The sequence below is a fragment of the Panthera pardus genome, unplaced genomic scaffold (assembly GCF_024362965.1).
Source record: "Panthera pardus isolate Hobbes unplaced genomic scaffold, ASM2436296v1 HiC_scaffold_6, whole genome shotgun sequence".
NCBI lineage: Eukaryota > Metazoa > Chordata > Mammalia > Carnivora > Felidae > Panthera > Panthera pardus.
The window spans coordinates 4,701,542-4,719,345 of NW_026526991.1; the positions used below are offsets into that span (position 1 = coordinate 4,701,542).

The 17,804-nt window shown below is 62.6% G+C and overlaps 1 protein-coding gene across 3 annotated transcripts in view; it reads right to left on the minus strand.

The window, feature by feature from the left end:
- Nucleotides 1–17,804, minus strand: part of SCUBE1 (signal peptide, CUB domain and EGF like domain containing 1) — a 130,461-nt gene that overhangs the window by 26,276 nt on the left and 86,381 nt on the right. For all 3 annotated transcript variants that reach the window (XM_053894637.1, XM_053894635.1, XM_053894636.1), the window contains 3 exons: nucleotides 9,287–9,403; nucleotides 2,793–2,915; nucleotides 221–337 (listed from right to left, as the gene is read on the minus strand). In XM_053894637.1, the coding sequence (XP_053750612.1) occupies nucleotides 221–337; nucleotides 2,793–2,915; nucleotides 9,287–9,403 (357 nt within the window). The remainder of the gene's footprint in view (nucleotides 1–220; nucleotides 338–2,792; nucleotides 2,916–9,286; nucleotides 9,404–17,804) is intronic.

Below are 17,804 nucleotides of genomic sequence, written 5' to 3' on the forward strand. Positions count from 1 at the left end.
CAGAAGCTGGGCCCCTTAGTGGACGCTTGCCGCTCCCTCCCCCATCCTCCACTCTGCTCTTGGCTGAGCCCCTCTGCCCACCAGCCCCCAGCCTTGCTTAGGTCCCCTCCCGGCCCTCCGGAGTCAAGGTCAGGGTTAGGGTGTGGGGCGCAGCGTGGGTGGCCGTGTGGCCAGGCGCGTGCCTCGGGGGGGAGGTGGCCCTGGCGGGCGGGCTGCAGACCTCCGCAGTGGGTTGTCCCGTAGAGTGTGTAGCCGCGGTGACACAGGCACTGGAAGCTGCCCGGGGAGTTGATGCAGATGTGGTCGCAGGTCCTCTCGAAGGAGCACTCGTCGATGTCTGTGTGGCCACAGGGAGACAAAGTCCGGGGAGGAGTTTCAGGGGGATGGGCACAGCCTGTCACTCGACGGTCACCCAGTGTACGTCTGTACACAGAGTCCCTGAGGCTCCGTGCACGGCCGACCCGCGGCGTCAGCCTTCTCGTCAAGGCCCCATTTTCTACTTTATCTCCGCCAACCTCACGCTTCCATCTGCCGTCTTTTCTGGAGGTGGGCAGGGTAGAAACACTTTGACCGCAAGGTATTATTACGAATGTCTGCTATTTTAACATCTCACGTTCAGTTGTGGTTGGTATTTAATCCACATCTGCAGGACAGTGACAGAGGCTTGCCTGAGGATACACATGAGCTGGGACATGAAGCCCGGACCTCTTGGATGCCGACCAAAGTGTGTTTTCCTATTCACTTCAAGATGTCTCTTGAGGCAGTAAGGAAAACAGCCCAAACAGAAGGGGGTATGCCACTCACGAGGGTTAACAAGGTAGCCTTGACACTATGTGAAATTTGATCCTGAGCTTCCTGGTGGCCAGAGTAAAAAAGGAAAAAGGGTCACAGAGTGCTTGTTATCGGACAGAAAGGAAGAAATGAACCACATGCTCATAGGAGACAAGCCTGTCCTGGCCAAAAATTCTGAGGAAAATGGCTCTCGTGGGATAGCCGACGGGGCTCCTGAGGGCCAAACAGACACTGACCCACCTCTCCATGGGCACCGTTCACTCTTGGAGTACACCGAATGTGACCACACATATGGACGATATACATGTGTTTGTAATAATTCCAGCACAAGCGAGGAATCGCACTGTGGGTGCTCCAAGGAGGATATGATCCCTCCCTGCAGCAGAATCTGGGAAGATCTCCTGGTACTTGTGGCATCTGGGCTAGGCCTTGAAGGATGGGACTAACTCGGCAGTTAGGAATGGAAGTGGGGGAAGGGCACTCCAAGCAGCGGCTGCGGGGGGGGGGGGGGGGAACGAGGCACCAGGGGACTATGTGGAACTCACGGGGGTGGGGAGGGGTGTCTGAGGTCCCCATCCCAAGGGCCGGAGTGCCAGGCAAAGGAAGGCAGGCTCCTCCCTGCTGGAGCTGGGCAGCCCAGGCTGGTGCTGGAGCAGGGCTGGGAAGTGGCCAGAGCCCCAGGGCCTCAGAGAGGGGGGCCTGGAGGGGACTGGCTGGAACCCAGAGGCAGACGCCTCATCGCCTCCTCTCGGCAGCTGCCCACCTCTCTCGTGGGACAGCTGGGGGTACAAAGTCAAGGGCTCTCCCTGAGCCCTCCACAGACCTCGGCAAGGCAGGTGGAGAAGCTAAGTCCGAGCGTAGAGGAGCCTGGACAGGTGCTGTGCTCCCAACAGGCCTCACGCCCTGAGAGGAAGATAGAACCCGGAGATCCACCGAGGGGTGAGGAGGCGGAGCCCGGGAGGGGACTTGCCGGGCTCAGGTCACATGCCAGGCTGGCGGCAAGCCAGCCCCGCCCCCTCCCTCACCAGCCTTCGTCGGTGCCCTTGGGAGAGCACAGCCCTCGCCCCTCATGGCAGCGCGCTGCCCCAGGGCCAGCCTTGAGCCCCACTAACAGGCAGGAGATACAAGCCCTATGGCCCGACTCAGCGGTGTGCAGCCTGCCACAGAGGAAAGGACTCGTCTGCAAGAGTCACTGATGATGAAACTGAGCCACGTTCCTGCCACACAGGACGCCCTGGCTACTCCCCCTGTACTTTCTCCCAAAGCCGGCCCCCGGGACACCCCTGTCTTCTCAATGACCTCATACAGTTCCACGGGGCTCCTTACGGCTCCCCGAACTCTCCTTGGGTGGGTTTACCTCCCTGGCTTCTCCAGGAAAATGCCTATTCACCACTGTCCCCTCCACCAGGAAGTCTTCCCCGACTACTCTCTCCACTGCCCATCCTCTGGGCTCGCCCTGCAGCCCGGAAGTCTCCTGGACTTGTGCTGGGCTGTGATGCTTGGCTTCCGCCCAGGCCTGTCATCACCCCATTGGCTCCTTGCAGGCACCCGGGAACCCTAAGGAAGGACTGCAGGAAAGTGTAATGTGCCCTGCCTTCCAGCAGGTGGTAGCATCTCACCTCCGAAGCCTCCGAAGGAGGCCTGGGACCACAGGGATGGAGGGTGGAGCTTCTGAGCTCTGCCTGGACTCACTGTGACCCCCCTGCCCCCCTCGCATCCCCGGGGGCATGTGCAGATGCCTTTCCGGGCCTCACTTTCCCATCCATAAAGGGGCAGGTTGGCCTGGGTGGCTTCTGAGGGCCCCCAGAGTCCTGAAGGACAGAGAAGGCGGGGGCGGGGGGGGGGGCAGGTGCACATGCTGGGAATGGGAAGTCCACAGCTGCTCTCTCACAACAGCAGGGCTGATGAACCTGGCCCTGGGCCTCTGCTCCTAGGAGCCTGCATAAGCCCGAGGTGGGCGGGACAAGGACGGGGTGTCCCGGGGCGCACGGGAGGCTCACCTTGGCACGTCCGCTCATCGGTCAGCAGCTTGTAGCCCTTCCGGCAGCCACACTCGAAGCTGCCCACGGTGTTGCGGCAGAAGTGGTCACAGCCTCCGTTGTTGGCCAGGCACTCGTTGATGTCTGCGGGGACCAAGCAGGCGGGGCAAGGCGAGTGGGCTTGGCCACCAGGTGGGGGGACCGTTCGTCTCCGCTCCTGACTGCCGACCGCCCCCCATCTGAGCACGGCGAGCGAGGGGCCTGGCTCACAGCAGTGGGGGTCGGGAGGATGAGTCATCCCGCCTCCCCCAGGCTGGGCATTCGTGGCATAGGCGGGAGAGGAGCGACGTGTGCTGTGCCCGGCAAGACGACAGGGACAATGACGTCCACCGTGTCCTTCCACGTGCACGTTTGGGGCGTCAGTGCGGCCTGGAGCAGGCTGGCTGCTTCCCGGTGGCCGTGACCTTGGGCGAGCTACTGCCCCTGGAGCCTTGGCTCCCCGGCTGTAAGACAAGGGTCAGAAGCACACCTTGGAAGGACACCATGAGGATTACATGACAGTCCTGGGGGCTGGGGGCTGGTGCTCAGGGAGGGCTCAGTCAACAATTTGTCGCTTTAACGCCCCCGCTTTACTGATGGGAAACGGAGGCTTAGAAAGGTAACTGTGTTCGAGGGGGGGTGCTAACGTCCCCGGTTCTTGCCTGTTGGTCTAAGTGGATTCTTCACTCATCATTTAACCAGCTGTGGCTGTACCCTAAAGGTCACCGGGCCCAACCCCGTGCAATAAAGGGCCCTTCCCAAACATCCCTGCCAGTTGGCTTCTCCTTGCATACCTCTGGTGATGGAGGGCTTTCTCCTTCACAGCATGCCTGTTGGCTGATGCATCACCAGCTTCTCCCTGACTCCTGTGAGTTCCCTCCTGCCTCCCCTGCCCTGCTTCTCTGGGTTTTGCTCTCTGGACCCCAGGCCAGCCCGGCAGACCGTGTCATCAGAGACCTCGTCCCTGAGGTCTCTTCTTGGTCCAAAGTTCCTCTTGGGCCCTGACCCCAAGGCTCCCCATGCTGACATGACCCAGCAAGCAGTAACAGATGACTTTCAGAATGGTGTTTTCACCCTGGATTGCAGGGGGTGAAAGGAAGTGATGGAAAACAGAAAGGACTTCTCTGTGTTGGCCAAAGGCCACATCTCTGCAGAGTGGCTGACTCAGACTCCAGCTATCGCCGAGCCTGTCCTGAATGTGAGGGCCCAGGTGCCCCTGTCCCATGAGCAAGGTCCATCTGCCCCCTTTGTGCCGAGCTCCATGGAGGAGACTCCGTCCCATCTCAGCGGCTCCAAATCTCAGATGGAGCCTCACTTCTTCTTCCTCAAACCAAACAAGCTGGACCTGACACGTGCAGAAAGTCCTAGAGCAGTGCTCCCGCAGAGTGCTCTCCAACAAGATAAAACCCAAGTGTGGCCCAGGACACTAGGAGAAGGAGGCTTTTATAGACAGCAAGGCTGAGGGGCCAGGCCTGGGGTGGGGGTGGGGGGGCTCAGTCGGTTAGGCGTCTGACTCTTGATTTCGGCTCAGGTCACGATGGCACGATTTGTGGGATCGAGCCCCACGATGGGGCTCCGAGCTAATAGCACAGCACCCGCTTGAGATTCTCTCTTCCTCTCTCTCTGCCCCTCCCCTGCTCTCATGTGCTCACACACATACTCTCTCTCTCAAAATAAATAACCTTAAAAAAAAAAAAAGACGGCAAGGCTGCAACCCTCCCACCCCCGGCAGGCAGTTCTCAGAGCCTCTGGGAGGAGACTGGCACAACCCGGGGGCCCAGCGAGCCTGGCAGGGGCGGACCCCAGAGCTGCTTTTCTGGGGAGCCCCCGTGGGAACCGCCTCTGAGGAGTGCAGGATACCCAATGGGCGTGCCCCTGCATCTCCTTGCCCTTGGTTGCCCCCCTCTCCATGCACCCCCACCCCAAAGACCCATTCGGTTTGCAAAATCTGGTGACTCTGGCACAGGGAGGAGGCGGAGGAGGGGAACCGGAGGTGGTCCCCACTAGGTGAGGCCTGCGGTTCGGCCTGCCTGGCCCTGACTCCTGCTGTGCCACCTCCTGGGTGACTTCACCCCTCTAAATACAGTAGGTGCTGTATATGTGCGCAGCGAGATGATCGCTCACGACAATCTCAGCTCTGGACAGCTCTGTACACGCCCATGTTCCAGGAACAAAAATGCCCAAGGGTAAGGCTGCCCAGACCCCACGGTAGGTAGTCGGACCCTCTGGGGGGGGTCCCTGCACCTACTGGGTACAACCTCATGCTGGCGACCGGGCCAAGCGCTTTGTGGCAAGGCCTTGTGTGATCGTCAAAATGACCGGGGGACCAGATCCCCCGTTTTACAGAGGGGGGGTCACAGCTACACGCAGGAGCCAGCTTGGAGCCCAGCTCCAGCTGTCTCCAAAGACGAGCCTTCTCCAGCGCACCCTGCTGGCCCTGCGGCCTCCAGAGAAAGCAGACATCAAGTCCAGTTGAGGGCCTGTCCAGGGCAGAGGCTTGGACATCTCTCTTGTCCTCTCCCCCTGGGGATTATGGGAAGATGGGGAAATTTCTTAAAAACATTTTTTAATGTTTACTTATTTTCGAGAGAAAGAGTCAGACTGTGAGCAGGGGAGGGGCAGAGGGAGAGGGAGACACAGAATCTGAAGCAGGCTGCAGGCTCTGAGCAAGCCGTCAGCACAGAGCCCGATGCGGGGCTCGAACCCACAGACTGTGAGATCGTGACCTGAGCCGAAGTCGATGCTTAACCGACTGAGCCACCCAGGCACCCAGGAAGATGGCAAGAGAGTGGAGGCCCGTCTCGGCTCTGACCCAGGGAGCTGTGTGATCCTGGGCAGGGAAAGGCACCTCTCTGAGCCTCAGGTCCCCCATCTGTGAACTGGGCTGCCAACAGGCGCCTCTCACAGACTGAGTCCGCAGACGGGGTCTGCCTCTTCAGGAATGCCTCAGGGCTTCTGGACCCCCCAGCCCCATTCCTATCCCCATGTGGGCCTGTCGGCTGAGGGACTGTCACAGCAACCAGACAGGCCGTGGGAGGCATGCTTGCTTGAGGCCAGGCTGGTGGAGAGGCTGCCTGGGGGTCCGAGTGGGAGAAGTGCCCCCGGCTCTAGCCCGAGATGCAGTCACGCAGGCCCTGGACCTTCATTCTGACGGGCCTCGGCCCCTCTAAGGCTCCTCTCCCTCTTCACCCTGCCCCCACCTCCACCAGGCAGCCAGCAGTCCTGTACCTGTTTACAAGTCTTCTGTGGCCCCGGGTCATCCGAGGACGAAGGCCCAGCCCTGTTTGCAGGCCCTCCCCTTGGCCTCCTCGGCCCGGATGCTCTGCCCTCCTCTTTCTGTGTACTTGACTTCTGCCTTGGTGGCCCAGACTCCGGCTGCCTCACTCGGGGCAGCCCCCACCGCAGCTTGGGAACCACCACCTCTCTAGGAAGACTTCGCTGACGTTCCCTTCATCAGTGTGGGCTGTCCCCTTGTCATGGGACCTGGCCTCGGCGGGGGGCGGCGAGAGGGCCCTGAGGACACAGATGGGGAATCTGGCTCCCGTCTGGAGCCCCAGGGCCCAGCAACAGGCTGCACAGAGTGTATTCGCTGAAGAATGACGAATGAATGAGTTACGGTGGCTAAGAGCAGGGCTCTTGAGGGCCTTGGGCCATCAAGTAAAACTTTCAGCCGTATCAGCAATGTTCAAGCATCAGTGGGAGGGGGCACAGCTTGGAAACCCAGGGGCCATGTGGGGGGCTTTTGGGTGGGAGTGGGCTGATGTCACCCTAGGGCAGCCTCGTGGGGAGGGCAAGCCGCTGGGCTGGGCTCGCTGGGCAGAGTGAGGGAGAAGAGGAAACAGGTGGTGGGTGGGCATTCTTCGGGCTGTTCTGGAAGGTGTTGGGAGGAGGGCCTGGTGTCTCTGAGGAAATCCGGGCTGCAGCTCAGGGAGTTGAGGCTCCAGACCTCCCTCCTCTCAGAAGAGCCCATTAGCAAGGTGCCCCCCTTCCCAATATCAAACAGGTGCAGCACCAAACAGGGGGCCTTGAGATTGGACCCCTGCCGTGCCCACACTGTTGAAAACAAAGCTGGGGGCAAATCCTTCAGACAACTCCACAGCATGTTTCAGGCAGGAACCCCCTCCCCTCCCCTCTTCTATGCCGGTCTCCACATGCCCGTGTGACCCCTGTGTGCTCAGGGCTTTCAGTTCTGGATTTTCCAAGACCTCTGTTACCTTTACCCTCTAGTCACCGGTCTTGCTTCACCATGGCTTTTGGCTTCCAGAACATACTAAACCTTTGAAATCACTCCTTTGATATCCCCTTCTGGGCCCGGGCCAACGCCAGGGCGTGCACGCCCACCGAGGAGGCAAAGCCCCGGGGCCGGGGATTCCCAGCCGGCCGGTCCTGCCAGGTGCCCGCGCCCTGACCTGCACCTCACCGGTGGCCCCCGAGAACTCGGGCGGTGAGCACGAGGCTCTGGGACCCCAAATCCTGGGGTCTGGAGGTCAGCGTTTGTTCCCCAGTGTTCTCTGAGTTGAAGACGTCATGATGCTCATCACATCGGGCAGTTCTAGACCCATGCCAGTCCTGAAATGCCAACTTGTACGACAACATCCGGACTGCTCTGCTTACCGCCGCCTCCACCTGGTCCAAGCCGGGTCGTCTCCAGCCCGGGTGACGACAGCAGCTGCCTCACTGCTCCTCCAGACCCCGCTCAGAGCCCCGTCCAAGCGGTGGTCAGGGACCGGCTCAAAATGCAACCCCGGGCCCCTGCTGCCCCTGTTCAGTGGTGTCTGGGGGCTCGCCAAGGCTCAAAGGGTACAGGGCCGAGCCCCTCCCCAGCACACAGGCCCCGCGGCATCTGGCCTGGCCTCCCCCGCATCTCACAGACCGGGGCGCACAAGATGTCTTTGGGGCCTTAAAGCCCTTGGCCTCTGCACGGCCGCCCCCATGCTGCTGGAAACGTGGCCCGGTAGCGCCTCTCCCGGCACCCTCCCAGCCCCGGTGCGGGGCAGGCTCCGGTCCTCAGTCTTCTGCCGGGCGGTACGCCATCCAGCACCCAGTGGTCTGTAATACACGTCCATCTCGGTGATTTTAAAAGCTGAAAAGCTGTCTTTTGCATTCGATAGAACGGGAGGCGGAGCGGCCTGACTTTACCCTCTTCGGCCCCAGCTCAAAGGGCACGGGGCCAGGCCTGCCGCGACGCCGCTGGCTGTGAGGACAGCCGGGACTGCGGGGAGCCCTGGCCGGTCCCCCCTACATCGAGTCCACATGTCACAAGCGGGCACCGAGCGGGCAGAGCGGGGGCTACGGAAGGGCTTTCTTTTCAAACAAACAGGTGGAAGGACCTCTGCTTCTGTCAATAACCCCTCGGTTCTTCCCCGCAAGGCAGCTCAGAAGGAGTCAGATGCTGTCTAGTTTTACAGGCTTAAGAGAAAAGCCCACCTCGGACTATTTAAAATCGCCAGAGGCCTCTGCTGTCCGTATTGTCACCCACTGGGCTTTGGAAGTTCACACTCCTCTGCCCTTCCTCTGCCTTCCAGCCAGGCCTGCTTCCTGGCAAGGCGGGGAGGCAGGTGGCCAGCGCTCCCAGAGATCCGAAGGGTCAGCTTGGGGCCTTGTGAGCGGCACTGAGGGGAGCTCTCCCTCCCCTGCAGGGGGCTCTGGTGCTTGGGGCTCCTTTGCGAGGGCTGCAGGGAGGCCCCTTCAGTCTCTGGACCTGCCAGCTCTCGCTTCTTGTGTCCTGACGGACCCCTAACACCACGAGCACCTCCGGGGGCACTCAGAACCCTGTGGGTTGAATCAGGGAGCGAGAGGGGGAGGGGCCGAGCAAGCTCCATCTGCTGTCACGTCCAGTGGCCAGGAAAGTGGTCCATTCCCGCAAGATTCTCATCCTCCCGGAACCTCACCTCTAACTGCAAGCGGAGGTCCTTCTGCACCCCTAGTCCCGAGAGCCCCCACAATTTCACTCCTCCAGCCACAAGAACACGCAGCGTTCTCTTTTTTCCAACGGTGACAAGAAGACAATCCCGTCTCTGTACAAGGAGACCTGTCCTCCCCAAACCTCCCCGGGTCGTGCCGATGCCCCAGCTCTGCCAGGTGCTCCCGCGAAGGGGAGGGGAAGGGACGGCCACAGCTCTCACCCCGGGTGTGTGTCTGTTGAGGGGACCACGATGTATCACCGTGGGCCTAGGAGGCCCCGCAGTGAAGACGCTGCTCGCCCAGCACAGCACAGCGCACAGCCGGTTTCTCGGATCGTAGAGCGCCGCTGTTTTGCTCAGGACCCTACCGATGCAGCGTTCTCTTGAACCCTGCTGGGGGGCACTGGTACCGACCCTCCCCCTTCTCGGCCTCTCCAGCAGAAGCCTCGGGGACCGCTGACCCCTGCCCTTGCAGTCACTCGTGGCCACACACCGGACCCGAGCGCGCGGCCCCGTCCCTGCCTGAGTGGCGGGCGCAGGGGGGTACCCGTGCCGCCGTGGCTTTGTGCTGACCTTTGCACGTCTTCCCATCCGGTTGCAGCGTGAATCCCACCGGGCAGCTGCATCGCACGCCAGTGGCTGTGTCCCTGCAGGTCCGGTCACAGCCTCCGTTGTTTACTGCACACGTCTCTGGGAGAGGGGAAAAGAGACAGAGATGCTCAGTCTCCTGGGATGGAAGCCACCATCGCCTTTCTCCATTCATGGGGGGGGGGGGGGAACCTCCTGAGAGAGGAGACCTGAATTTGAGTTCTGGCTGATGCCTTCTAGCTGTGGGCTTCCCTGAGCCTTGGGCTCCCCATCTGTAAAATGGGAGAATGACACCGTTTCCGTGGGATTGCTGGTGAGGACCCGCTTCGATGATGGCGGATGGGAAACCGTCTGCACACGACAGAGGGCTGTGCTTGTGTAAAGGTCTCCCCCCCGCCGCACAACAGGATCAACACTACCACGTGTAGCCACCGCTGAGATCAGCTTGGCTGGTATTTAACTGCCCAGCGCCGGATTCCTAAACCCTTGTCCTGCCTGGACTCAGACTCCAAACCCGGGGACTGGCAGTCCCTGGGGCTCCGGAACAGGTCTCAGCGTGGACTGGCTTGTGACCCTGGCTGTGGGGTTCCCAGGGGGTGGTTCCCCGAGCCCGCACACCATCCATCACCTTCATGAGGCACTCAGCTCAACATCTGTTCTCATTGAGCCATAAGCCAAAGGCATCTGGTTTTTGTCCACTTGAAACTTGTCTAGTGCTTTTTTTTTGTTTTTTTTCCTTCCTTTGCAAATTCAAAGGGCCTGGAGTGGCTGGGGCAGAGCCCCAGGTCATCCAACCCGTCGTGTGGTGAGAGTGATCCTCCCCAGGCCTGGAGAAGGGGCTGGCAGAGCTGGGTCACCAGGGTGCAGGTGGCCCGCACACGGAGGGGACCGTTCCTAAGGCCTCTGAGCTCTTTCTGAGCCTCTGTGTGCTTTGATCTTGTGGGAACCGTGCCTGAGTGGACTTCCCCTCTTCCCTTCCACGTTGGGAACTGAGGAGCCGAGGGCCCCATCTTTTACAACCCGAACCCCCCCTGCCTGTCTACCTTGGCTTCCTCCGCGCACCTGGCCCTGGGGGCTTTTTTCCCTGAAGCCTCCCCCTAACAGGTTTATTCCGTCTGTCCTTCTGTGGTGTCTGCATTCCTGCGGGAGTGATGACTGAATACATACCCCGATAGCCAGGAGTCCCTGCTGCTGATTCTACCAAACTCTGATGCCTTTCCTTTGAACTTCAACTCTGTGTGTGGGGTGGGCAGGGCAGTGAGAGGCGGACATCCGGCTTTCCCTTCCGTGTGAGTGTGCAGATTCTGCGGGGGCCGTGGCGGGCCTTGTCCGGAATGTCCCGGACACAGGGGCCACCGGTGGCAGGGGACCACCGGCCCTTCTTCTCAAGGCTAATGCCTTCCCCGTGATGGGAGGAGCTGTGACTATTACTGAAAGGCAAGCGTCCCGGCCCCCGACTCCTCCTGGTCTGTCTTTCCGAGGGTCTCCACAAACCCCAGCCCCGCAGCCTGGTGTGCCGGCCCAGGGGCTCGGAGGCCTCCGGCTTGCTCAGGTCCCAAGGCCCAGCGCAAAGACCACCTCCACGCAGAGCCTCCCCAGCCCCAGGCGCGGACAGGCCCCCCCGCCCTTCCCTGCACCAGGCTGGCCTCCGTCAGCACCAGCCACGCTCTGACCCGCACGTGGCCTGCTCTTAACCCGACTGTTAACCGGGGCAGTGGAGGTGCGCGGGCCGGGGTGTCACTCACCGAGTGACCGAAGAAGGCTACCCCTCGGGTTGGTCCTCGGCACCCTCGCCCGGCAAGCCTTCCCTCCCGAGAGAGCCGCGGTGAAGTTCAAACTCCCCACTTCATAGCCACTGGTCTGGGGCCCCGCGGCGGGGCGGGGGGGGAGTTGCTTAACAAGCGTCAGTTTCCCCTCCTGGGGTTCTAACCAGAGAGGCCTCCCAGCCCCAAATCAAAGAGCCAGCGCAACCCTCAGGTGCCTTTTCGGCCTTTCATGTGGGACAGCCCTCTCTAGAGCGGGGCCGGAGGACCTGTCTGCTCTCCAGGTGCAGGTAATTAGGGCCCAGGCCTTGGGGAGCTGGGACGGGGGCACAGCCGGGACCTCACTCGTGACCGTGATGGCGCCTGGGGCTCCCCGTGGCAGTGGAGGCGGGGTGAGGCGGGGGCACTGGGGGCTGTGTCCCTGAGAAATGGACCTGACCAGGCAGGCTCCCGTGGGCCCTCCCCACCTCCGGAGGCCCCGATGGGGCTCGGAATCTTGGCCTTCCAGAGCGCTGGGGCCTCGGGACCCACTGGGCAGGCAGAGGCCGGGAGGAGGCTGGGGTCAGCTTGGAGGGTCACCCCCTCTCTGGCCTCTCCCCTGCTCTGGGTACACTTTTAATCTCTTATGTTGCTCTAGATGAGGTGTGGTGTCTAGACTTCAGGTCCTGAGCAAGGAGCTCTGGGCCCCCAAGAAAGGCCCTCAGGGGCTATTCTGGGTCCAGACCTCCTCATCCCATAGCACCTGGTTATGGCGGGTCACCTGCTCCGGACCCAACTCAGCCTTCCAAGCCTCGTGTGCCCCGGGCTCTTAGCAGCAAGGTGAGGCTCTCCTGCCCCCTCCACCTCCCTGGAGAGGAATCTGCCCGGGGCTGTGTGGCCGGCTAGTGGCCGAGCTGCTGGGCCCTGCTGGGTCTGACTCCAACCCACCTGATGGCCTGAAACCTCCAGCCCCGGCCCAGGACCCCACACAGCCGAGCAGGTACTATACTTTCCACATCCCTCCTGTTCCAGTGTTCTCTGTGCATCCTACCCCCACCCATCTGCCCCCTCGCCTGGGGCCCCCAGGCCTGGTCTTGCCACTTCTTTAACATCTGATTCCGGCCCCTGCCCTTACTGCTGCCATTCTGGGCCAGGCCACCAGTGTCTTCCTTTGTGACAATTACGGCCTCGCAAGGGTCCCTCTCCGCCAGACCACTGCCTTACTCTGGGAAGGACCCCGTGAGCCTTCTAGTCTCTCCCGGAACCCGCCTCTCCAAGACAGCTACTGGGTCTTTCCAAAGGCCTCTCCTCTCCCCCTGGAGAGACGAGGAGAGACCCTCCCGGGGCACAGCCCTCTACAGCCAACAGAGGATCTTCTCCTCCGCTAACATCTGCTGGCCTCACAGCAGCCCCAGAGGCTGGCCTCTTTTGCAGGAAGAGAAACTGAGGCTCCAGGAAGTTAAATAGCTTGTCCAGGCAGACGGAACCTCATATTAGGAGACTCAGGGCAAAATTAAAACGAAGGGCCCTTGTTCAAAAATTAAGCATTTCAAGACAGACAACAGAGCACTCAACCAATGGGGGGGAGGCCCTTCTGAAGGCAGGGCCTGGGGCAAGCCCCCTCACTCCTGGAGCTCAGGCTTCCTGACGTGCGAAGTGGAGGTGATGGTGTTGACCACGGAGTTCGTACGGGGCCCGGACAGATGTGGATGTCATGGTGCTTTGTGAGTTGTCACAAAGCGTTTCTTGGGGGCCCAGAGCGGGTCGACCACACGCTCACTCTCAGCGTCACCTCTTACGACCTCCCGTGAGGGGTCTTAGCACCCAGTCGGTTGCCGACTCGGCTGACAGCTATTTCCTGAGCTCCTGCTCTGTGTGGGGCACATGCGCCTCAGACAGTCCCTGGTCTTGTGGAGGCCTCAGCCTAGGGGGGGCGGCAGATGGGCTCACTGCTCTGACCACCGGTTTGGGAAGGACTCCTTGGCACAAGGTGGCTGAGGACTGAGGGAGAGGAGCTCGAGAGGAGTCTGACGGCAACCAGGCCTCAGGGGTTAACGGTTTATCGGGGGAGACAGACTCCTGCTCTTCTCACAGGAGTCCGGGCCCGCCGCCGCCCTCCACCCCATCAGGCCTCAGCCCTTGGCCCCGGCTCGCGTGCCCCTCACGACCCAGGAGGCCCCTCCGAGCTCTCCTGAGCCCTGCTGGCTCTCCCAGGCCCTGGCCTCGGTTTGGGTGGCGGTCCCCCCCAGGGACCACTCGCTCCCCAGGCAGGGCTGTGTCAGGGTGACCCCAAGCCCGGTGCGGGACTAATTTCTGCCGAACGGCCAGAGGAAAGAACAAGCCTCTGGAGGAATGGGATGAAGCGGAGAGACCGAGCCCCGGCCCCATGCTGGGCCTGGCAGGGGGAGGGCGCCTGAGATGAGCCTGACGGCGGGGGAGGACCCGCGTCCAGCGGCACCGGCCTGCGTCACGGGCCCTGGGCGAGGCGGGCGCCCACGTGGGCTGACTGCAGGGGGAGTGGCTTCACCTGGCTCAGAAGGCAGGGGGGCGTCTCAGGCCAAGGAGGGCGTCACCAAACGGCGCTGGGCACTGTAGCACAGGGTGGGGCCGAGGTGGCGTGCCCTGATGAGAACCGGACGTGGGTCCAGAGGCCCGAATGCCACGCTCAGTTCCCGATGGGTGGGACGTTAGGCCACGGATGCTCCCGTCTCGGGGCTTCTCCCCTGTGGTGGGCCTGGAATCACAGGCTTGTCTACAGTGCAGGTGTCAGGCCCTGCCCCGGAGGCTCCGATCTGGTGGCTGAGATATGAGCCCAGTGACCCACGGAGACCCTGTCAGCCCAGGGTCTGTCCCTTTAAGGCCCTTACCCTGGTGGCGGGAGCACCTGTCTAGTCAGGGCTGGTCTGCCTGCCCTTTTGCCACTAAGGTCAACTGAAGCCAGCTGGGAAGAGGGGCTAGCCACTGGCTCTCCCAGCCCAGCTGTGGACTGTCTGGCCTTTGATCTCTCTTCCCTCAGCTGATTCCTGAGCCTTCCATGGCTCCCGTCACTTTGGGATAAGAGAACTCTTAAACACTGGCCCGGCTCTCCTTCACTGCCCGTGTCTTCGAGCAGACTCTACTGACCTCCGGGCGGGCCCGTGGCCCGTCATGGGCATTGTCAGCAGGCCGATGTCCCTCACTATGCTGGCACAGTGAGGTTGGTCACCTTCGTGAAGTCCCTCGGGCAAGACAGCAGAAGTCGCTTCCCCAGCCTCTCGGCAGGGACCGGGGGGAGTAGGGGTCGTCCCTGTCTGCCGCCTGCCGCCCCTGCTCCTTACCACACTGCCTCCTCACCTCTGCCCGGAAGCCCCGCTCTGCCGGCTCCCGGGAGCGGTCTGCGGAGGGTGGTCTTACCCATGTGGGGAGCCGCACCGTGAGGGCCGGGTGCCGGATGATCCCGCCCCAGGAGCACCCCGGTCTCTGAGCTGGGCCCTGGGGGACACGCTGGTGGCAGTGTGATATGGGGGCTGTGGGGGAAGGGGGCGTGTGGAGCCGGGGGCGGGGCAGTTGTGGAGGCCGGGACTGCAGGCCCTTCAGGGAAGGGGGGCCAAGCCGGGGTTTGAGGGGAAGTGGGAGGGAACCTCAGAAGCCTCGCTTAGCACCCAGCACTGCTCTGTCACATCTGAGGCCAGCGGACCCTTGGGCCCATGATTTTCAAAGAGCCGGCCAGCCCCGAGGCAGCCTGAGCGGGTTCTGGACTCTGCCCTTGTCGCACATAGGTGGGCGACTGTGGGACGCCCCCCCTCCCTGCCCCGGGCCCTGTGCGGGCTCTGGCCAGGCTGCGTGGAACGACCAGGCCCTCAGGCCCGCATCACCCCATGGGCTCCATCCACTTGGGCCCCGCCCCGGCTCAGGGCAGTTTGCTGCGAGTAAGTGTCCGTGAAACTGTCCTCTGGAGACACTGGGCAGGTGCATGATCTCAGGGACCATACCCTCTCACGGGCCTGCCTGGTGGGTGGGGTTTCCACTCCGGTGCTCGGAGCGCAGGGCCCTTCCGGACCTGAGGGACGGTGCCCGGCAGTCTGTGGCAATGGGGGTGGGGGCTGACGGCAGGGAAGAGGCCGACCAAGAGTGAGATGAGCAGACCTTGGGGAAGTTTCTCCAACTGAGGATTTATATTAATGCCGGGGGCAGGGGCAGAGCCGCGGCAAGCCTTTACCCTGGCCTCTGACTCCCGCCTTTACTCTGGTTCCTAAGGGGAGGGGTGCTAAGGGCAGATCGGGGGGGGCTCACACGCACCCTCTTGTTTGAGGCAGTCCTCACCGGGGAGGGGGTGGTCATTGTGCCCGTTCTACGGAGGGCTCCCGAAGGCCCGGCTGGTGACCCTTCCAACCACGTGTGGCCGTGGAGGTTTGGGGGTCGTCAGACCCTTCTTCCAGAACACCCGCCACCAGCAGCTAAGGCCCTCCGGCTGTGCGTCACCTGCCCGCCTTTCCCTGGAGGGGCTGTGGGAGGGTCAGGGGGCTCCTCGGCCGCTCACCCCTGTGCCTCGGTCTCACCTGTACCACGAAGGGCGCCCTGGCGATTGCTGGGAACCTCTACGTGTCTACGTACACAAAGTCTCAGCCCAGAGGCCGCCCGGCAGAGGGGAGCCTTGTTCCAGATTCCTGATGGCTGCCGGGACTCGGGGACAGCCCGGTCCGAGCACGGCCCTGGGCTGAGGGAGGCGCCGCCCGGCACCCGCACACCAACGTCTGGTGCTCCCCCTCTGAGCCCGGGACTTCCTGGGGCCGGTGCAGCCGGCACACGGAGCCCGCCCTCCCGCTCCGGAGCTCCGGCCTGTGAGCTGGGTGGACCTCACGGAGGGCTCTAGACGGCAGGGGCCTGGCTGGCCTCTGAAAGGCGCCCGTTCACCCCGCTGGCTCTTCGGCCCCCTTTCTTCTGGCATCACCGCCCGTGACCCGACCGAGGTCCGGCAGGCCCGAGGCCTCTTGCCTCACGGCCTGGGCCCGGCATTCCGGGTGCCCTAGTACAGTGCCGAGGGCCTGGGGAGGAGAGGGTGGAAAGACCGGATGCAGCCGGGCGGCCGCCCTGTGCCCCACGTGGGCCAGGTGCTCCACATCAAGCACCTCATCCAAGCCGCTTCAGAGCAGAGACTACAACCCCCTCCTTGCGAAAGAGAACGCTAAGGCTCAGAGACGTGAGGTGACCCCAGTCACTGGGTCGCCAGGATGCAGACCGGGTCTGGCTCCAGAGCCCGGGCCAGGACGACAAACTGGAAAGAGTCACCGTTAGCAGAACCCTAATCAAGAACGCGTGGTCCTTAAGACAGAGACACGGCCCGGCTGAGCAGCGTGACCCCCCCGACCCCTCCTTGGGACAGACCTGGAAATATGCAGGAAGCCCTGAGCTCTGGCTGTTCCTTGGTCGGTGGTCAGCTGGCCCGCAGCCGCCGCCGGGCCTGCTCCTGGCTGGTGCCGGCCCGGGAAGCCCCGAGCGAGGCCAGGGCGAGCAGCAAGGGAAGGTGGGGCAGCAAGGTGGCTGGGGCAGGAGGGGCGCAGGGGAGGGGGGGTGGCCGGGGCCCCGGGGCAGTTTCACTTGTTTCTCCCCGCTGGGGCTCCTCTGGAGAGCACAGCTGAACAACAGATCGTACTGGTAAAATAAAGACGCCCTGCGCTCCTTGGGATGCCTTCCATCTACGGCCACCACGGACAATCAGTATCGCCCCTCCAGGGCCCTCCTGAGTGTGGCAGGGCAGGGGAGCCACGTCGACCGGCAAAAACCTCAGGAACTGGCCCATTAGGTGTTGGGGGGGGGGCGTTGAGGTCACATCCCAAAGGGCTCTGGGACCCACTTGGACCAAATCCTGAGGGGCCAAGAAAACTAGGGAAGGGTTAAGGCAGGACAGCGAGGGGCTGCGGGCAGGGAGCGTTGAGGCCCAGGAGTGTGCGGGGGTCAAGTGTGCCCGGCCGCCGGTGGCACGGAGCGGAGTGAGGAGCAGCGGGGCAGGCCGGGCGTTCCAATGCCCGGTTCATTGCCCCTCACCCCACGCCCAGCCCTCTGGTCCAAGCATGGATTCCCCCAGGGAAGCCACAAAACACCCGCCCCTGAAAAGCCAAGGGACCCTGGCTTAACCCTCACCTCCCTGAGCCCGGCCACCTCTGCCAGCGGAGGACGACTGTCTCCCTCAGTCCTCAGGGGTCATCCCACCTGGCGGTCTGACCACGTCACTCTCTTCGTGACACCATTCGGAGCTCCCCGCACGCTAGACCCCACCCCCCTCTGACCTCCAGCTTCACGGACACGCTCTGGCCCGTGCCGCGTCCACACCGCCACACGCCGGCTTCACGCTTTAGGATTCCCTGCCGCACGCCGTGTCTGCAAAACCCCGTCTACCGCAGGGTCTGAAGCCCAACAACTGGGCCTCGGCCCACGTTTCCTGCCAGGTTCTCTCCGCCCCCCGCCCCATCTGCGGTCTCCCCTCACAGAACCCGCCCCCAGAGCCTGGGCCACGGCTCGCCCACACGGACCTGTACCCACACCTGTAGTTGGGAGGGAGAATGTCCGCAGCTCCCCGTACCCTGCCTTCGCCCCTACCCTCATTCTGGGGGCCGAGACAGGGGCGTGCGGGAGAGGTCTTGTGTTAGCTGTGCCCCCAGAAGGATCGTCTCTCACAATTTTTATGCTTTAGGAGACGGGCCTACAGACCGGCTAGAACCAGATTCAGATTTCACGTGGGGCCCGGAGAGAGGGGGAAGGCTGCAAGGCCTCAGGCTCCAAAG